General features: G+C 30.9%; 1 protein-coding gene across 1 annotated transcript in view; it reads left to right on the top strand.

The window, feature by feature from the left end:
• The window catches only part of siz (Brefeldin-resistant Arf-GEF family protein schizo), a 75193-nt gene that overhangs the window by 20877 nt on the left and 38902 nt on the right, over nt 1–15414 (top strand). Inside the window, exons 6-7 of the mRNA XM_075362296.1 lie at nt 3739–3831; nt 14780–14997. Coding sequence (XP_075218411.1) covers nt 3739–3831; nt 14780–14997 — 311 coding nt within the window. The remainder of the gene's footprint in view (nt 1–3738; nt 3832–14779; nt 14998–15414) is intronic.

Below are 15414 nucleotides of genomic sequence, written 5' to 3'. Positions count from 1 at the left end.
TGATTAAATAAATTGATTAATAAGTAAAATATGACTAATGGAAAATAAAAATTGGTTAGAGTCTATAAAGGAATGCAAAAAATCCTACAACTTTATTTAACATGAGCTTACACATTGGTAAGTATATGAATGTCAATGGTTATTATGTCCTCTTTTATTTTCTTCCAATATTTTCTTTATGAATAAAATCTAAGTAATATCTAAAGCAGTTAGGTGTCAAATGCCAAGTTGTTTAATAAATTTTTGGGATGAACAAACGAAGTTTGAAAATATTTTTGTCTGGTTCTTAGATCTTAAGGATCTCCAATGAATCCTTCAGACAGCCTTAAATTGTTTTGCTAATCTAAATTAGGGGATCTCCGGCCATTCATTTGTTGAAAAAACTCAGTTCTACTTTTACAGTTTTGTGTTTTGTTAAAAAAAAGAAATTAGGCATTTGATTAAGAATAAATTTAGTATTATTTTTATTTTTTGCTTGATGAATTAATTCACCACGTTAGCTCAAAGTTTGTGCATGGGAATTTGAAAATGGAAATTTTGTTAAATAATTTTCACCATCATTTACTTAGTCAGCTATCATTAATTAAACCCTGTATCATTTGAGGGCTGTCCAGAAAATAACTTGCATTTTAATATAGAAAAATAACACTTGTTGGGAAAAAAATTTATTAAATACAATTTGAAAATACATCCTTAAACTATTTTTCTATGTAGTTACCAAATAAATTGAGACACTTGTCATATCTGTGGTTAAGTTTTTATATCCCTTAATCAAAAAATTCTGCCTCCAGGTTTTCAGCCACTTCTTGGAACCCACTGAGCACAAAACTCATGGTAACCCAACCTTTTCATCACAGTTTCATGCAGAAGGCTACATGAAATTTTCAGAAACTGATATGAAAGCTCTGTAATGGTAAAGTGCTGATTAGTGTGCATTTTTTTATCAGTTTTTGTTTCCAGCTCATTAGTTAGAACCCTAGGTCTGTCTCATCATTTTTCATTTTTAAACATTTTAGTGGCCATATTAAACATGATATTCCATTGCCTCATTGCACCTTCACTCATTGCATCTTTCCCAAAAACATTGTATATAGTTCCCAATGAATTCCAATGGGTTTGGAGTTTTTTACTGAAAGAAATGTTATAATCGATCTTACATCACAACGGGTGGATTTTCTACAGCGGCATACATTTTAAGCACTTGTATAAAATCAACAAGATATGTCACATTTCTTCACGTAGCGTAGCTCTATGTGTACTGAGTCAGGCTGGCAAGAACCACCAAGATAAAGCCATTACCTCCACTCCTTCATGAACAACAGTGAAATGTAAGGTACTTTCTGGATAGCCATAGTAATAACTACATAAATAATCCTTAATGTTAGAAACATGACCATTGTGGTACTGCTTATCATTGAGGCTGTATACCTGTAGCAGATGTTCTACCTGTATTATGTTTATCTATTACATTTTAATTGTAAGAACTAAACAGTATTAAATAATTAAGTTTAGATTCACAGTATTTCTTTTAAACTTGATAGCCCCAATTTGGTTAAATAAAATTTGTGATTAGATGTTATCACACAAAATATTTGTGAGTATTGACACCCATAAGTATATAAATTTGAACTTATACAATATGCCGATAAAATCATACTACCAAACTTTTTGATTGTAAATATTTCAGGAATGATTTTGATTCAGATGTTGAATGTAAGATGGGTGAAATGACCACTGGTGATGGAAATAGCCTTTTCTATATCAATAACTAGTTAACTGTGTGCGGTGTGGATTTTAAATACCAGTAACTTGAGTTATTAAAATTCCTCTTTTAATATATTTTATTTTTGTGGTACCTCCTTTAGATTTAGTCAGCTGTTGTATTATGTTGATGTTTGTGGAGTCGGTTGGTTTAAAACTTACCTGTTACTTTATAGTTGAGATTGTTTTTGTAATCTTCTTTTTGTGGAAATGTGATATTGGTTAATGCCTTTTATTATTTTCCGTTTACTCATGCTAATAAAAGGATTATATCTCAACATCATTGAAAAGCATAAATATACACACAAAAAACATATACACATTTACTTACATATTTACATTACAGTTGCCCCTCACATTTACGCACTTCTTAAACTGTGACAATAGCTTTTGTGGACCCTTCTTAAAGAACTCTTGTTTGGGTATCCAATCATGAACCCAGCCAGATTTATTAATCCAGTCCATGAATTTCTCTTTTTTTTCAAAACTTTGGGTACCCCAACCAGACTTGCATCTTAGTAAAGAGGTAGCAGTCACTCAGCACTGTTGTTCAGGCTTTTGGGGAGATAGGTAAAATTTGTTTCTTGATGGGATCTTCAGAGTGGGACTATGAATTGTGCAGAACATGTTGATCTGTGATCATCCCACACTTTTTTTCATTTGACCTAGAAGCTTCATCATCATTTCAAATAAAGCGATGTTATTATAGTTCCAGGTACCATGAATTCTATAGAAAAAAATATTTGTGGCTCCAAATTACTGCAGTCAGCTGTTTTTGGATTTGATAGTCCCTGCTGTTTAAATCTTTTAATGAAAATTTTAAGTGCATTGTGCCTCCTTGAATTTGAGTATCTAACACCAATTTCACACAGCTCTGCTTTGTAACATTATTAACATCAGTTTGACCCAATTATTGATGGATTTTATGATTTATTTATTGAACAGTGGTAGTCTTTTTTGCAAAAAAGTATCATGAGATACTTCTCATGATTGGCAGGAGTGAAAATGACTTCCTATGTTTTGTCAACCTTTGCTTTACAAATGCAGAATAGAAGGTTGAGGATGGGTGATGTATGTAGGCTTATGATAGACTATAAATTGTTGGTGGCCTGAACACATGTGCATTACTATAGTAGTAGTAACTAGTTTATGTTCAACAGTGAACAGAAGTTTATGTTAGAATGCCTTTATTATATTGATGTACCAAATGAAGAGAGACAATTTGTATCTAATGCTTTCTTATCATATTTAAATAGATCATACATCTAAACAGACATACATGATCATACATCATACATCTAAGAAGGATGTAGCTGAAAGTGTTTCGATGTAATTAAAAAAAAACTTTGCTTAATTTTTGTTCTGTATTTTGAATGGTTTTTATTTTTATTTATTATTTTTTGTAAAAAGTTGGCCTATAAAAATCCTTTTATATTTGTTTCTGTTACGGTATTGTGTTTTTCTCCATATGCTATGTTTTACCATAAAAATATTTATTTAGTATGTTTGTAATCTTTTTTAAAGATAAGTTTTATGTGTAGCTATTTTTGTGATGATTAATGGAATTATTAATTTAGTATGTAGGAATAACTACTAAGTTGACTCTTGTGAAAGAATACAAATTATGTGGTAATGTATTTCATAGACTTCATACATTAAACAGTAGTGTTAATTTTTCTTTATATTGTATTATTTGATCGTACAGCTACTTTATATTTCAATATACAATTCTTAGGTGTTGCAATTAAATAATCTAAAAACAAGATGATAAGATTGTTACTTTTGTGTTCTTTAATTCATTTTACTTTGTTTTATATTGCTCTTCTAACCATATTATAATCTGTTGGATTGTATACTTTTAATGTTGTGACAAATTCATATCGGGTATTAATGATACAGGTCTATTTCACATTAAACACATTATTATTTTGATTGAAATTAAAAATTCTTTCAAATCTAAATATTTGCATGTTGTAGAATGAGATACCGGAGGGAATTCCCCAAGAAGGGAAGGACCATTCAAGCAATCATGTGTATCAGAATGCTGTATTTCAACAAAATTTTTATAAGGTACATGATTTGTATGAATTTTATGCTTAGTGGTTACAAAATCAAGTCATTTCTACTAATAGATGACATATGAGTACTGCTTTTCTCTGCTTTTCTTTTTCTATCTGGTTAAGGTATCCCATTTCTCTTAGCTAAACTAAACAAATTTTGATATACTTCTGGTGAAATTATGGTTGTAAAGGTAATTGTATAAATTTAATCTTGCTACATATTCTTTTGAAGTACTTCAATTTGCTAGAAAATGTCTCTGCCATTGAAATGCAATTGTTTTTTTATTTCTCAGATCATGTTATTCTTAACTCTGACAGTTGTTAATGTCATTAATTTGCTAATAAGTTATTGAAATAGGTTAAAGTTTGTATTTATATTTTTCAATCAGATTTTTATTACAAATAATGATAATCTTTTCTTAATAATGTGACTTTTATATAATTTAAAATGCGGGGAACTTTATTAAATCTGGTTTTTATTGTAATCAAATGTTTAATTTCACTATTGTTCATAACAGAGTTAAAAAATATTCTTTTCATTAAAAATTAATTAGATTGTTCTGTCAATGGATGTATAGTTAAATGCAATTTTGTTTCAATCTAAAGACATCCTTTAACCATTTTAGTGGCACTTTTTTTTAAGATTCTTTCTTACCTAAATTACATTTTCAGGGCAAATTGCATGGATTAAGAAAAAACTCGCATTCTAATTTTTTCCCAAAATTGATCAAAGAAGTGCAACTTTTTCACAAAATATGAAGTTTAAAAAAAAAATGAAAAGATTTATTTTATTTTAAAATACATAGTTTTTCATTGTTTATCATACAAAATTGTAAAAAGGTATTCACATATTTATGAATTAAGTACAAAAAATTACACATTTTCTAGCTTTACATGAAACATATTTTTATTTCAAAAAATAATTCTAAAACGATTCTAAACTTCCTTTTATTTTAAATGAATACCACAAATTTTCTCCTAAAACTATTCTAATGTAAACAGCAAAAACCATATATGAAATATACTTTGTGGTGTTGAATCATAGTTCTTCTACATTATTGACTTTTTTTTTGTCTTCAGTCATTTGACTGGTTTGATGCAGCTCTCCAAGATTCCCTATCTAGTGCTAGTCGTTTCATTTCAGTATACCCTCTACATCCTACATCCCTAACAATATGTTTTACATATTCCAAACGTGGCCTGCCTACACAATTTTTCCCTTCTACCTGTCCTTCCAATATTAAAGCGACTATTCCAGGATGCCTTAGTATGTGGCCTATAAGTCTGTCTCTTTTTTTAACTATATTTTTCCAAATGCTTCTAACTTCATCTATTTGCCGCAATACCTCTTCATTTGTCACTTTATCCACCTATCTGATTTTTAACATTCTCCTATAGCACCACATTTCAAAAGCTTCTAACCTTTTCTTCTCAGATACTCCGATTGTCCAAGTTTCACTTCCATATAAAGCGACACTCCAAACATACACTTTCAAAAATCTTTTCCTGACATTTAAATTAATTTTTGATGTAAACAAATTATATTTCTTACTGAAGGCTCGTTTAGCTTGTGCTATTCGGCATTTTATATCGCTCCTGCTTCGTCCATCTTTAGTAATTTTACTTCCCAAATAACAAAATTCTTCTACCTCCATAATCTTTTCTCCTCCTATTTTCATATTCAGTGGTCCATCTTTGTTATTTCTACTACATTTCATTACTTTTGTTTTGTTCTTGTTTATTTTCATGCGATAGTTCTTGCGTAGGACTTCATCTATGCTGTTCATTGTTTCTTCTAAATCCTTTTTACTCTCAGCTAGAATTACTATATCATCAGCAAATCGTAGCATCTTTATCTTTTCACCTTGTACTGTTACTTCGAATCTAAATTGTTCTTTAACATCATTAACTGCTAGTTCCATGTAAAGATTAAAAAGTAACGGAGACAGGGAACACCCTTGTCGGACTTTCTTTCTTATTACGGCTTCTTTCTTATATTCTTCAATTGTTACTGTTGCTGTTTGGTTCCTGTACATGTTAGCAATTGTTCTTCTATCTCTGTATTTGAATCCTAATTTTTTTTAAATGCTGAACATTTTATTCCAGTCTACGTTATCGAATGCCTTTTCTAGGTCTATAAACGCCAAGTATGTTGGTTTGTTTTTCTTTAATCTTCCTTCTACTATTAATCTGAGGCCTAAAATTGCTTCCCTTGTCCCTATACTTTTCCTGAAACCAAATTGGTCTTCTCCTAACACTTCCTCCACTCTCCTCTCAATTCTTCTGTATAGAATTCTAGTTAAGATTTTTGATGCATGACTAGTTAAACTAATTGTTCTGTATTCTTCACATTTATCTGGCCCTGCTTTCTTTGGTATCATTACTATAACACTTTTTTTGAAGTCTGACGGAAATTCCCCTTTTTCATAAATATTACACACCAGTTTTTATAATCTATCAATCGCTTCCTCACCTGCACTGCGCAGTAATTCTACAGGTATTCTGTCTATTCCAGGAGCCTTTCTGCCATTTAAATCTTTTAATGCTCTCTTAAATTCAGATCTCAGTATTGTTTCTCCCATTTCATCCTCCTCAACTTCCTCTTCTTCCTCTATAACACCATTTTCTAATTCATTTCCTCTGTATAACTCTTCAATATAATCCACCCATCTATCGACTTTACCTTTCGTATTATATATTGGTGTACCATCTTTGTTTAATACATTATTAGATTTTAATTTATGTACCCCAAAATTTTCCTTAACTTTCCTGTATGCTCCGTCTATTTTACCAATGTTCATTTCTCTTTCCACTTCTGAACACTTTTCTTTAATCCACTCTTCTTTCGCCAGTTTGCACTTCCTGTTTATAGCATTTCTTAATTGCCGATAGTTCCTTTTACTTTCTTCATCACTAGCATTCTTATATTTTCTACGTTCATCCATCAGCTGCAATATATCGTCTGAAACCCAAGGTTTTCTACCAGTTCTCTTTATTCCACCTAAGTTTGCTTCTGCTGATTTAAGAATTTCCTTTTTAATATTCTCGCATTCTTCTACATTTTCTACCTTATCTTTTTTACTCAGACTTCTTGCGATGTCCTCCTCAAAAATCTTCTTTACCTCCTCTTCCTCAAGCTTCTCTAAATTCCACCGATTCATCTGACACCTTTTCTTCAGGTTTTTAAACCCCAATCTACATTTCATTAACACCAAATTATGGTCGCTATCAATGTCTGCTCCATGGTAAGTTTTGCTGTCAACGAGTTGATTTCTAAATCTTTGCTTAACCATGATATAATCTATCTGATACCTTGCAGTATCGCCTGGCTTTTTCCAAGTGTATATTCTTCTATTATGATTTTTAAATTGGGTGTTGGCAATTACTAAATTATACTTCGTGCAAAACTCTATAAGTCGATCCCCTCTTTCATTCCTTTTGCCCAGCCCGTATTCACCCAATATATTTCCTTCCTTGCCTTTTCCAATGCTTGCATTCCAATCTCCAACTATTATTAAATTTTCATCTCCTTTTACGTGTTTAATTGCTTCATCAATCTCTTCGTATACACACTACCTCATCATCATCATGGGCGCTTGTAGGCATATAGACGTTAACAATCGTTGTTGGTTTAGGTTTTGATTTTATCCTTATTACAATGACTCTATTGCTATGCGTCTTGAAATACTCCACTCTCCTCCCTATCTTCTTGTTCATCACGAAACCTACTCCTGCCTGCCCATTATTTGACGCTGAGTTAATTACTCTAAAGTCCCCCGTCCAAAAAAAAGTACATTTCAGTACTTTTGTTTTGTTCTTGTTTATTTTCATGCGATAGTTCTTGCGTAGGACTTCATCTATGCCGTTCATTGTTTCTTCTAAATCCTTTTTACTCTCGGCTAGAATTACTATACCTCACTAATTCCTACTATATCCACCTTTACCCTATCCATTTCCCTTTTTAAATTTTCTACCCTACCAACCTTTTTTAAGCTTCTAACATTCCACGCTCCAACTCGTAGAATGTTATTTTTTACTTTTCTGGTGACCCCTTCCTTAGTAGTCCCCCACCCGGAGATCCGAACGGGGGACTATTTTACCTCCAGAATATTTTACCAAGGAAGGCGTCTCCATTATTATTATGTGAAAATGCAGAGAGCCACGTTTTCTTGGAAAAAAAAACAGCTGTAGTTTTCCATTGCTTTCAGCTGCGCAGTACTCAGAGGACTGAGTGATGTTGATATGGCTGTTTAAGTCATTGTGACTCACGCCCTAACAACTACTGAAAGAGCTGCTGCCCTCTTTCAGGGAATCATTCCTTAGTCTGGCTCTCAACAGATACCTCTCTGATATGGTTGCACCTTCGGTCCAGCTACTCTGTATCCCTGAGCACTCAAGCCCCCTCACCAACGGCAAGGTCTCATGATTCATAGAGGAGGACATTATTGACTAGCACAATGTATTTATAAAAAAAAGAAGTTTATTCTATTGTATTATGGTTTATACTATTATAATAGTAAAACTTAAGGGTCTTTTTTGATGTGTGCTTGCACTCTTTTTTATGCATTGCCTGCACTCTTTTTTATGCATTATTTGTGGATTGTTATTGGTTTTTTCCATTTATTTACTGAGTCTGAAACCTATAACATCTGAACACAAGACTAGCGCTTTTCTGCTTGGACACTATAGGTTTACAGTAAAGCAGGACAACTTTTATTTCTTGTAGTTGTCTCCATTCGTAACAACACTTTTCAGCAACAATTTTACAGCTTACTGTTATATGTCAACTATTGAAACATCACCTTAACTTCACAAAGAAACATACAACAGTAGAATATTTGCAAAATGTAAACTTTCAATAGGTCATCTTAAAGCAGACTTGCCGTACGGAGAAAAGTAACCTATAAAGTACTTTTAAAAACTACTTTACTCATATACACTTTACTCATACATTTAACATATTTTACGCATTTAACTAACTAAAACCAACCTAAACAATATTTTGAATAATAGAATATTATTCTGTAGGTACATTAAGTTTTATGCATAGAACAACAATTTATTAATATCATATACAAATAGACAATAATGTATTGCTATCTTATCTGTAAGCTGTACAGGACCACACAGGAATAGTTTTATGAAATTTTTTATCTATGACATTATTTAATTTTTTAATACGGTGATTTAAACAGTATTACGTCATAATTTTAATCTTTTAATATGATGATTTAAACAGTATTATGTCATAATTTTGTTGAAATCCACTAGAAATAACAAAAAGTATCGTGTGAGGTGTGTAACAGAAAAATCCCAAACTAAAAAAGAACAAGGGGATATATTTGCACACACAGTAAATATGAAGCACAAGATTTTAAATAAAAAACAATATTACAGCCAGCTGATATTTTTTCAATTGGTCAATGATAAATTAATAAAACTTTTTACTTTTATTTCCTTATTATATAACAATAAAGTATTTCTGTAATAAACTCACTTAAACAATAGAATGTAATTTTTAATGCTTGTGCATGGGAATATTAAATGAACTAAAATCCATTTAAAATCTAGAATATATTTTTTATATCAAATGAACTAATGTCTATTCCTGTGTGCAAGCTTCAGCATTATTTAGTGTCCCACGAAGAAACTGAGAAACTTTTAGGACTTGTTTTACTAAAAATAATGAAAAAGATTCATATAATCATATGTGTGGAAAGACTTTGTTTTTGAGTTACAGCTAGCAAAATAAAACTTAACATAACAAACAGGATTTCTTCTCTTTACTATTGGATTTCAGCTCTTCTAATGAAAGAAGCCCTAATGTGATTTTTGGGACCCAACTTAAGGAGTACCTAAAGGAGTGTCTTATGTAATTTGAACTGGGAAATAGGATAAAACAGGTCCTAGAACTGTAACTCCAGTAGTTTTTAAGATATCCAATATAAGACATAAAATATGGTGTTAAAAAACAAGTTTTTTTTAAGTTTGTAGTACAATAGCTTTGTTAAATGACAAATGTGGAAAATTTAGTAGCAAAACTTATAGAGAATTTAATTCTGAGAAAATTAATGTAAAAAGTAAATAAGAACTTAAAAATTGTTTTTTTTTTTTTTATTGAGGTAAAACAGATGAAAAATAAACCTTCAATTTTATTCCTTAATTTGGGTCCAAAAAGTACAGTAGGGCTTGTTTTTATTAGAAGAGCTGAAATCCAGGTGAAATGTTTTGCTAGCCGTAACTTGAAAACAAATTGTTTCCAGATCTGTGTTTTTATGAACTTTTTTCATTATTTTCACCAGCAGAACATGTCCTGAAAGTTTCACCGTTTCTTCGTGGGACACCTTGTATAAAAAAAAATTATAAATCGTGTAATTATCCATTTATCTGAACTGAACATTGGCAGTTCTGTAGGAATTACAAAACATTCAATCAAACAAAAGCCGGCACACTAAAGAGTTAATGTAATTTGAGATCATCAAATTCTTTAATTTCAAAGACTCCCTTGTAAATAATTGATAAAAATGGGATCCTTATATCAGAAATATTTTTTTTGTTTGCATTTGTTTATAATATGATGACTGATTTTTATTTTTCACCTTGCAGTAGATGTAGTTTTTTTAGTAAAATTGTAATTGCACTATCCGTGTACGTAAATATTCAACATATTGTTTCTTTTTTTTCTATAATCATTTTTTTTTATCTATTTGTTTTGTCTTAACGTTGTTTTTCCCTCTATAAGGTATTATCAAACACTTGTCATTTTTACCTGAGATTGAGATTTTTTGTCTGAGATTGGGGCTGATGTGCGAGTAAAGCCAATTGATGTTATATATGACTAATTTTATATTAATTAAACAAAAAGGCATATAAATTCCATTTAATTGGGGTTCACTGTTGAAAAAACAGATTTTATTTTAACATATTTAAATTGAAATCAAAATAATATATTCTTAAGATGATTGTTTACTGTATTTACTGCTTACAAATGGCTGATACCTTCTTTGATTATTAAAAAAAAAAAAAAAATGAATAATTAATGATGCTGGATATTGAATTTGGCACAATGGATTACATCTCAACAGTCATTTTTTTTCTTCATTTTTATCTCTGATTGTTGAAAAATTGTAGCAGCAATTTTTTTTAGTTACTATATGTGATCATAAAAAATATATCTGACTAAGAAAGAGAATATTCAGCACTAATGAACTCTATAAATCCATTATCTTTATGGTTATACCGAATTTTACAGTAATTCAAATTAATTATTTTTTTTTAATAGTTTCCTTTCAAGTATTTATGAAGGTAAAACATTAATGGAGCTGCTGTGATATTTATACACTGTTTGTAGCCTTAATTTCCTCTACTGCATGCTTATATTCTATTCATAATTATAGTTAAAAGAAGAAGCATTTATCATAAAAAGTCTTTTGTAAACATGAATGTTTAACCCAGATTAAATTTTGGTGATGTAAACATTTATTTTTTGGGAATGTACTATCTGTACATTTCTCTATATAAGGAATTCATTGAAGCCTTTAATTCATTTAATGGGATACATGTGGTGAAAAGAAGAATTCTTTACTTTAAACTAGCCGTATTAAACTGAAATCTACCATTTGCAAAATGAAAGATCGTTCATTTTTTGAACATGTTGTGCTGAAAATTCCCCAGATGTGTGCAGATTTTGTCATATATGTCAGTGTCTAGTTTTATTCAAATCAAATGTAAATTTTTAGTAACTATTGAATTTTTATTGTTAGTTGAGTTTACTTAGTTTCAGTTGAATTTTCAGTAGAAGGGAATGTTCGAAGGATTGTTTTTATAATCATAAGTACATGTTTTTTTTTGTTACATTAAATGTTAATAGCATTAAAAATAATTATAAATATTTGAACCCTTTTTTCTATGTGTATGGATATATTATGTGTGTATATAGATTTATTAAAATGGTCGCATTGTAGTCTTGTATTAAGTGTTGAATCTGAAGTCTAGTCACTACATTCAAAATTTGCTGTATTAATTTTTATGTTGTATTGTATGATCAGTGAGCGATAGTTTTTATTTATTTTTGTGCTCTTTAGTTTTTCTAAATTAATAGTTAATATAATTTCACAGATTTACTGTTTCTTGTTTTATTTACTTTAATGTAATGTCTGCTGTATTTTTAGTTATGTGCTGTGGTTATATATTATTTTTATTTTACCTTATTTTGACTTAAAAAAACTTTTTTTATCTCTGTGTGCTCATTTTGTGGTAGAAGGATAAATTTTTGGTGAAAATAATAGAATTAATGTGTCCAGACCTCATGCGAGATTAGTAAATTGGGTTGAACTATTTTAAGCAGATGGCAGATTATGTTAAACGCTGTTAAAAGACTGTGTTGTCATTTAAAAATTCTCTGAAGACTCTGAATGAAGTTTATGTACGAGAGTATGTCAATTATTATCCGCAATGTAGTTATCAATTTTATTGCAATACAAATAGGAAATTTACATGTACATCATTTTTCAACATAGTCCTCTTGCATTTCAATGCATTTGGTCCGTCATTGCACAAGCTTCCTGATGCCCTCATAAAAGAAGGTTTTAGGTTGAGCTGCAAGCCAGGAATGCACCGCTTCTTTTACTGTTTCGTCTAAGGTAAATCGATGGCCCCTTAATGCTTCTTTGAGTGGACTAAACAAGTGGTAGTCAGAAGGGGCAAGATCAGGACTATACGGAGGACGAAACAGTACTTCAAAGTTGAGTTTCAGCTGTGTGGGCAGCAGTATGTGGACGGGCATTGTCGTGTAACAACACAACACCTATCGACAGCAGTCCTCGGCGTTTGCTTAGAATTGCAGGCTTCAGCTTGGCAGTAAGCATCTCACTGTAACGCCCACTGTTTATTGTCATGGCCCTTTCCTCATAATGTTTCAGTACTGGGCCTTGTGAGTCCCAAAAAACCGTAAGCATCAGTTTTCCTGCAGACGGTTGGGTCTTGAACATTTTATTTTGCAGGGTGAATTTGGATGTTTCCATTCCATACTCTGCTGTTTACTCTCTGGCTCGTAATGATGGATCCATGTTTCATCACCAGTGATGATTCTGTCTAAGAAGATGTCCCGTTCGTTACCATAGCGATCCAATTGTTTTTGGCAGATGTCCAAGCTTGTTTGTTTATGCAACTGTGTGAGTTGTTTTGGGACTCATCTTGTACAGACTTTATGAAACCCAAGTCTGTTGTGAATGATTTTGTAGGCAGAACTGTGACTAATTTGCAGGTGATGTGCCACTTCATCAATAGTTACTCGTCTGTCTAAGAAAACCACGTCACGTGCACGCTCAATGTTTTCCTCATTTGTGGGGGTAAATGGTCGTCCAGCTCCTTCATCGTGCATAACACTTGTGCGACCATTTTTTAATTTTTCAAGCCATTCATAGACATTTCGTTGCGGCAACACAGAGTTCCCGTACTGTACCGAAAGTCTTCGATGAATTTCGTATCCTGATATACCTTTCAATCACAAAAACAGATCACTGAACGTTGCTCTTCTTTGGTGCAAACAGAAAGCGGAGCAGCCATGGTTAACGGCAGGGCAGAGATAATGGAATTAACCTAGCAGCATATCAAACCTGCACAGACATAAAAACAATTAAACTATGAATGCGTCATCTACACAAGATGACAGTACTACATAAACAAAAATATAACTAAATTGCCGATAATAATTGACTTACCCTCATATAATAAATGTTAGATTCTTTGTTATAACTTACGCTATTGGAAAGTAGTAAGTTGTATACTATTTAAATAAACAGTAACATTTGATTTGAGCCATGTTGTGCTCTACGTTTAACTTATGTGCTTTAAAATTTTTGTTTAGTGATTTAATGAAAATAATGTCAAAATTGATTACTCAATTTAGAGTCATCATTTCTTCTTATAAATTTATATTTGTAAAAATAATTTAATTTTTTTTAAATTAATGTAAAATTATACAATTATATTTTCTGTAAGTTCATAGTAGAATGTTGATCCGTAAGGTGTAAAATGTAAGCAAAAATACATACAGTTACAGTATTAACAAATGGCATAATGTTAGTAAGACTACACCAGCATTATACTATATCAGTGTAGTTATACTACACTATATAGATTTGTTATACTAACATAATGTTGTTATGTTAGAGAAAAGCTATAATTTGTAGACAAACTAACCATTTATGCCAAGTTTGGAGGGATCAGTTTTACGCTACGTGTAAAAATAAAATACATGTATGTTGTCTTTAATTCAATGGTGAATTAAATTTTCTTATTTTTTAATTTCTCTTTTTATTTACACTAGCAACTTTTTTCTGCTCCATAAAGTTCTTGTTTCATTTATTTTAGTTATCTTGATAAAAGAATTTGTTACAGTTTTCGTTATTGAATTAGGATATTTTATGTTTTACATACAGTGTGACATCTGTATTACATGAGCGTACTAATAAATTTTATTTGAGGTAAAAGAAATCTGTTTTCTTGTACATGAGTAGATTTTTGTTATATTTATTTTCCAATGTTAGTGTATGTTCATGTTTTCTTTGTTATGTTTGCCTTGTTTTAGCTTTGCTCGTAAAAGTGTTTCATTAAATCTGCATGTTGATTAAGCAGTAAGTTAAGTATATAAAAACATGTTAAAGTGCCTTATTCATTTTTGTGTTCTATTGTTTTTATTTTGTATTTTTATTAATTCAAATTGTTTTGTGAACTACAATTGAGATAGTATTCTGTACTTAACCTAGCGGCTCTCAGTTTTTATTTATAGCATATACCATAACTTAAGTAGTAATCTTAGTTTTCAGGATTTCAGTATTTCTCTTTTTTAATAGTTAAGAATACCTTGAACCAGGACATAGTCTTGCCATTTTGTTAAAAGGTCATGTACAGACTACTTAAGTTCAATACGTTTTACATTCTTTTCTTAATTTCAGGTGTCAGAAACTGTTAGAAAACGTCAGTATCGAGTAGGATTAAATCTCTTCAATAAGAAACCGGAAAGGGGGATTAGTTACCTAGTTCGTAGAGGATTTTTAGAAAATTCACCCCAGAGTGTCGCCAGATTTCTTATATCTAGAAAAGGTTTGAGCAAACAAATGATTGGTGAATACTTAGGCAATCTTCAAAATCCATTCAACAGTGCTACTTTAGAGTAAGTGGTTTTGTTTGTTTTTTGAGAATAATGCAATTCTCTATATTAATTCATCTTTTTTTTAATCATTTTTTCCCTTTCTTTACTGAATTTTTCTTTTTTTGTAATGGAATTCTATTTAGGAGGAGTGATTATGTGGTGGGGAATTTTAAATCTTATGCTGTACACAGTGGTTGCAATGCTGCATTCTGTCTTTCTCTATTGCTGTTGCCGTTCATTACAGTTAAATTCTAATCATGGCACAGTTGATTATAGTAGATGGATGGGTGAAATTTGAAAGCAGTGATTAACATCTGATTACAAAATGAGATGGGAAAAAATATTGAATACAGAAAATTTGTGAGATTGTAAAAATTTTATTATTCATTAACTATAATTTTGATCTTATTATGGTTGCATTGTTATAATAATTATGCA

The sequence above is a fragment of the Lycorma delicatula genome, chromosome 4, assembly GCF_047948215.1.
Source record: "Lycorma delicatula isolate Av1 chromosome 4, ASM4794821v1, whole genome shotgun sequence".
NCBI classification, from domain to species: Eukaryota; Metazoa; Arthropoda; class Insecta; order Hemiptera; family Fulgoridae; genus Lycorma; species Lycorma delicatula.
Note: the sequence above shows the minus strand (reverse complement) of the source record. Positions and strands in the feature narration are given on the sequence as shown.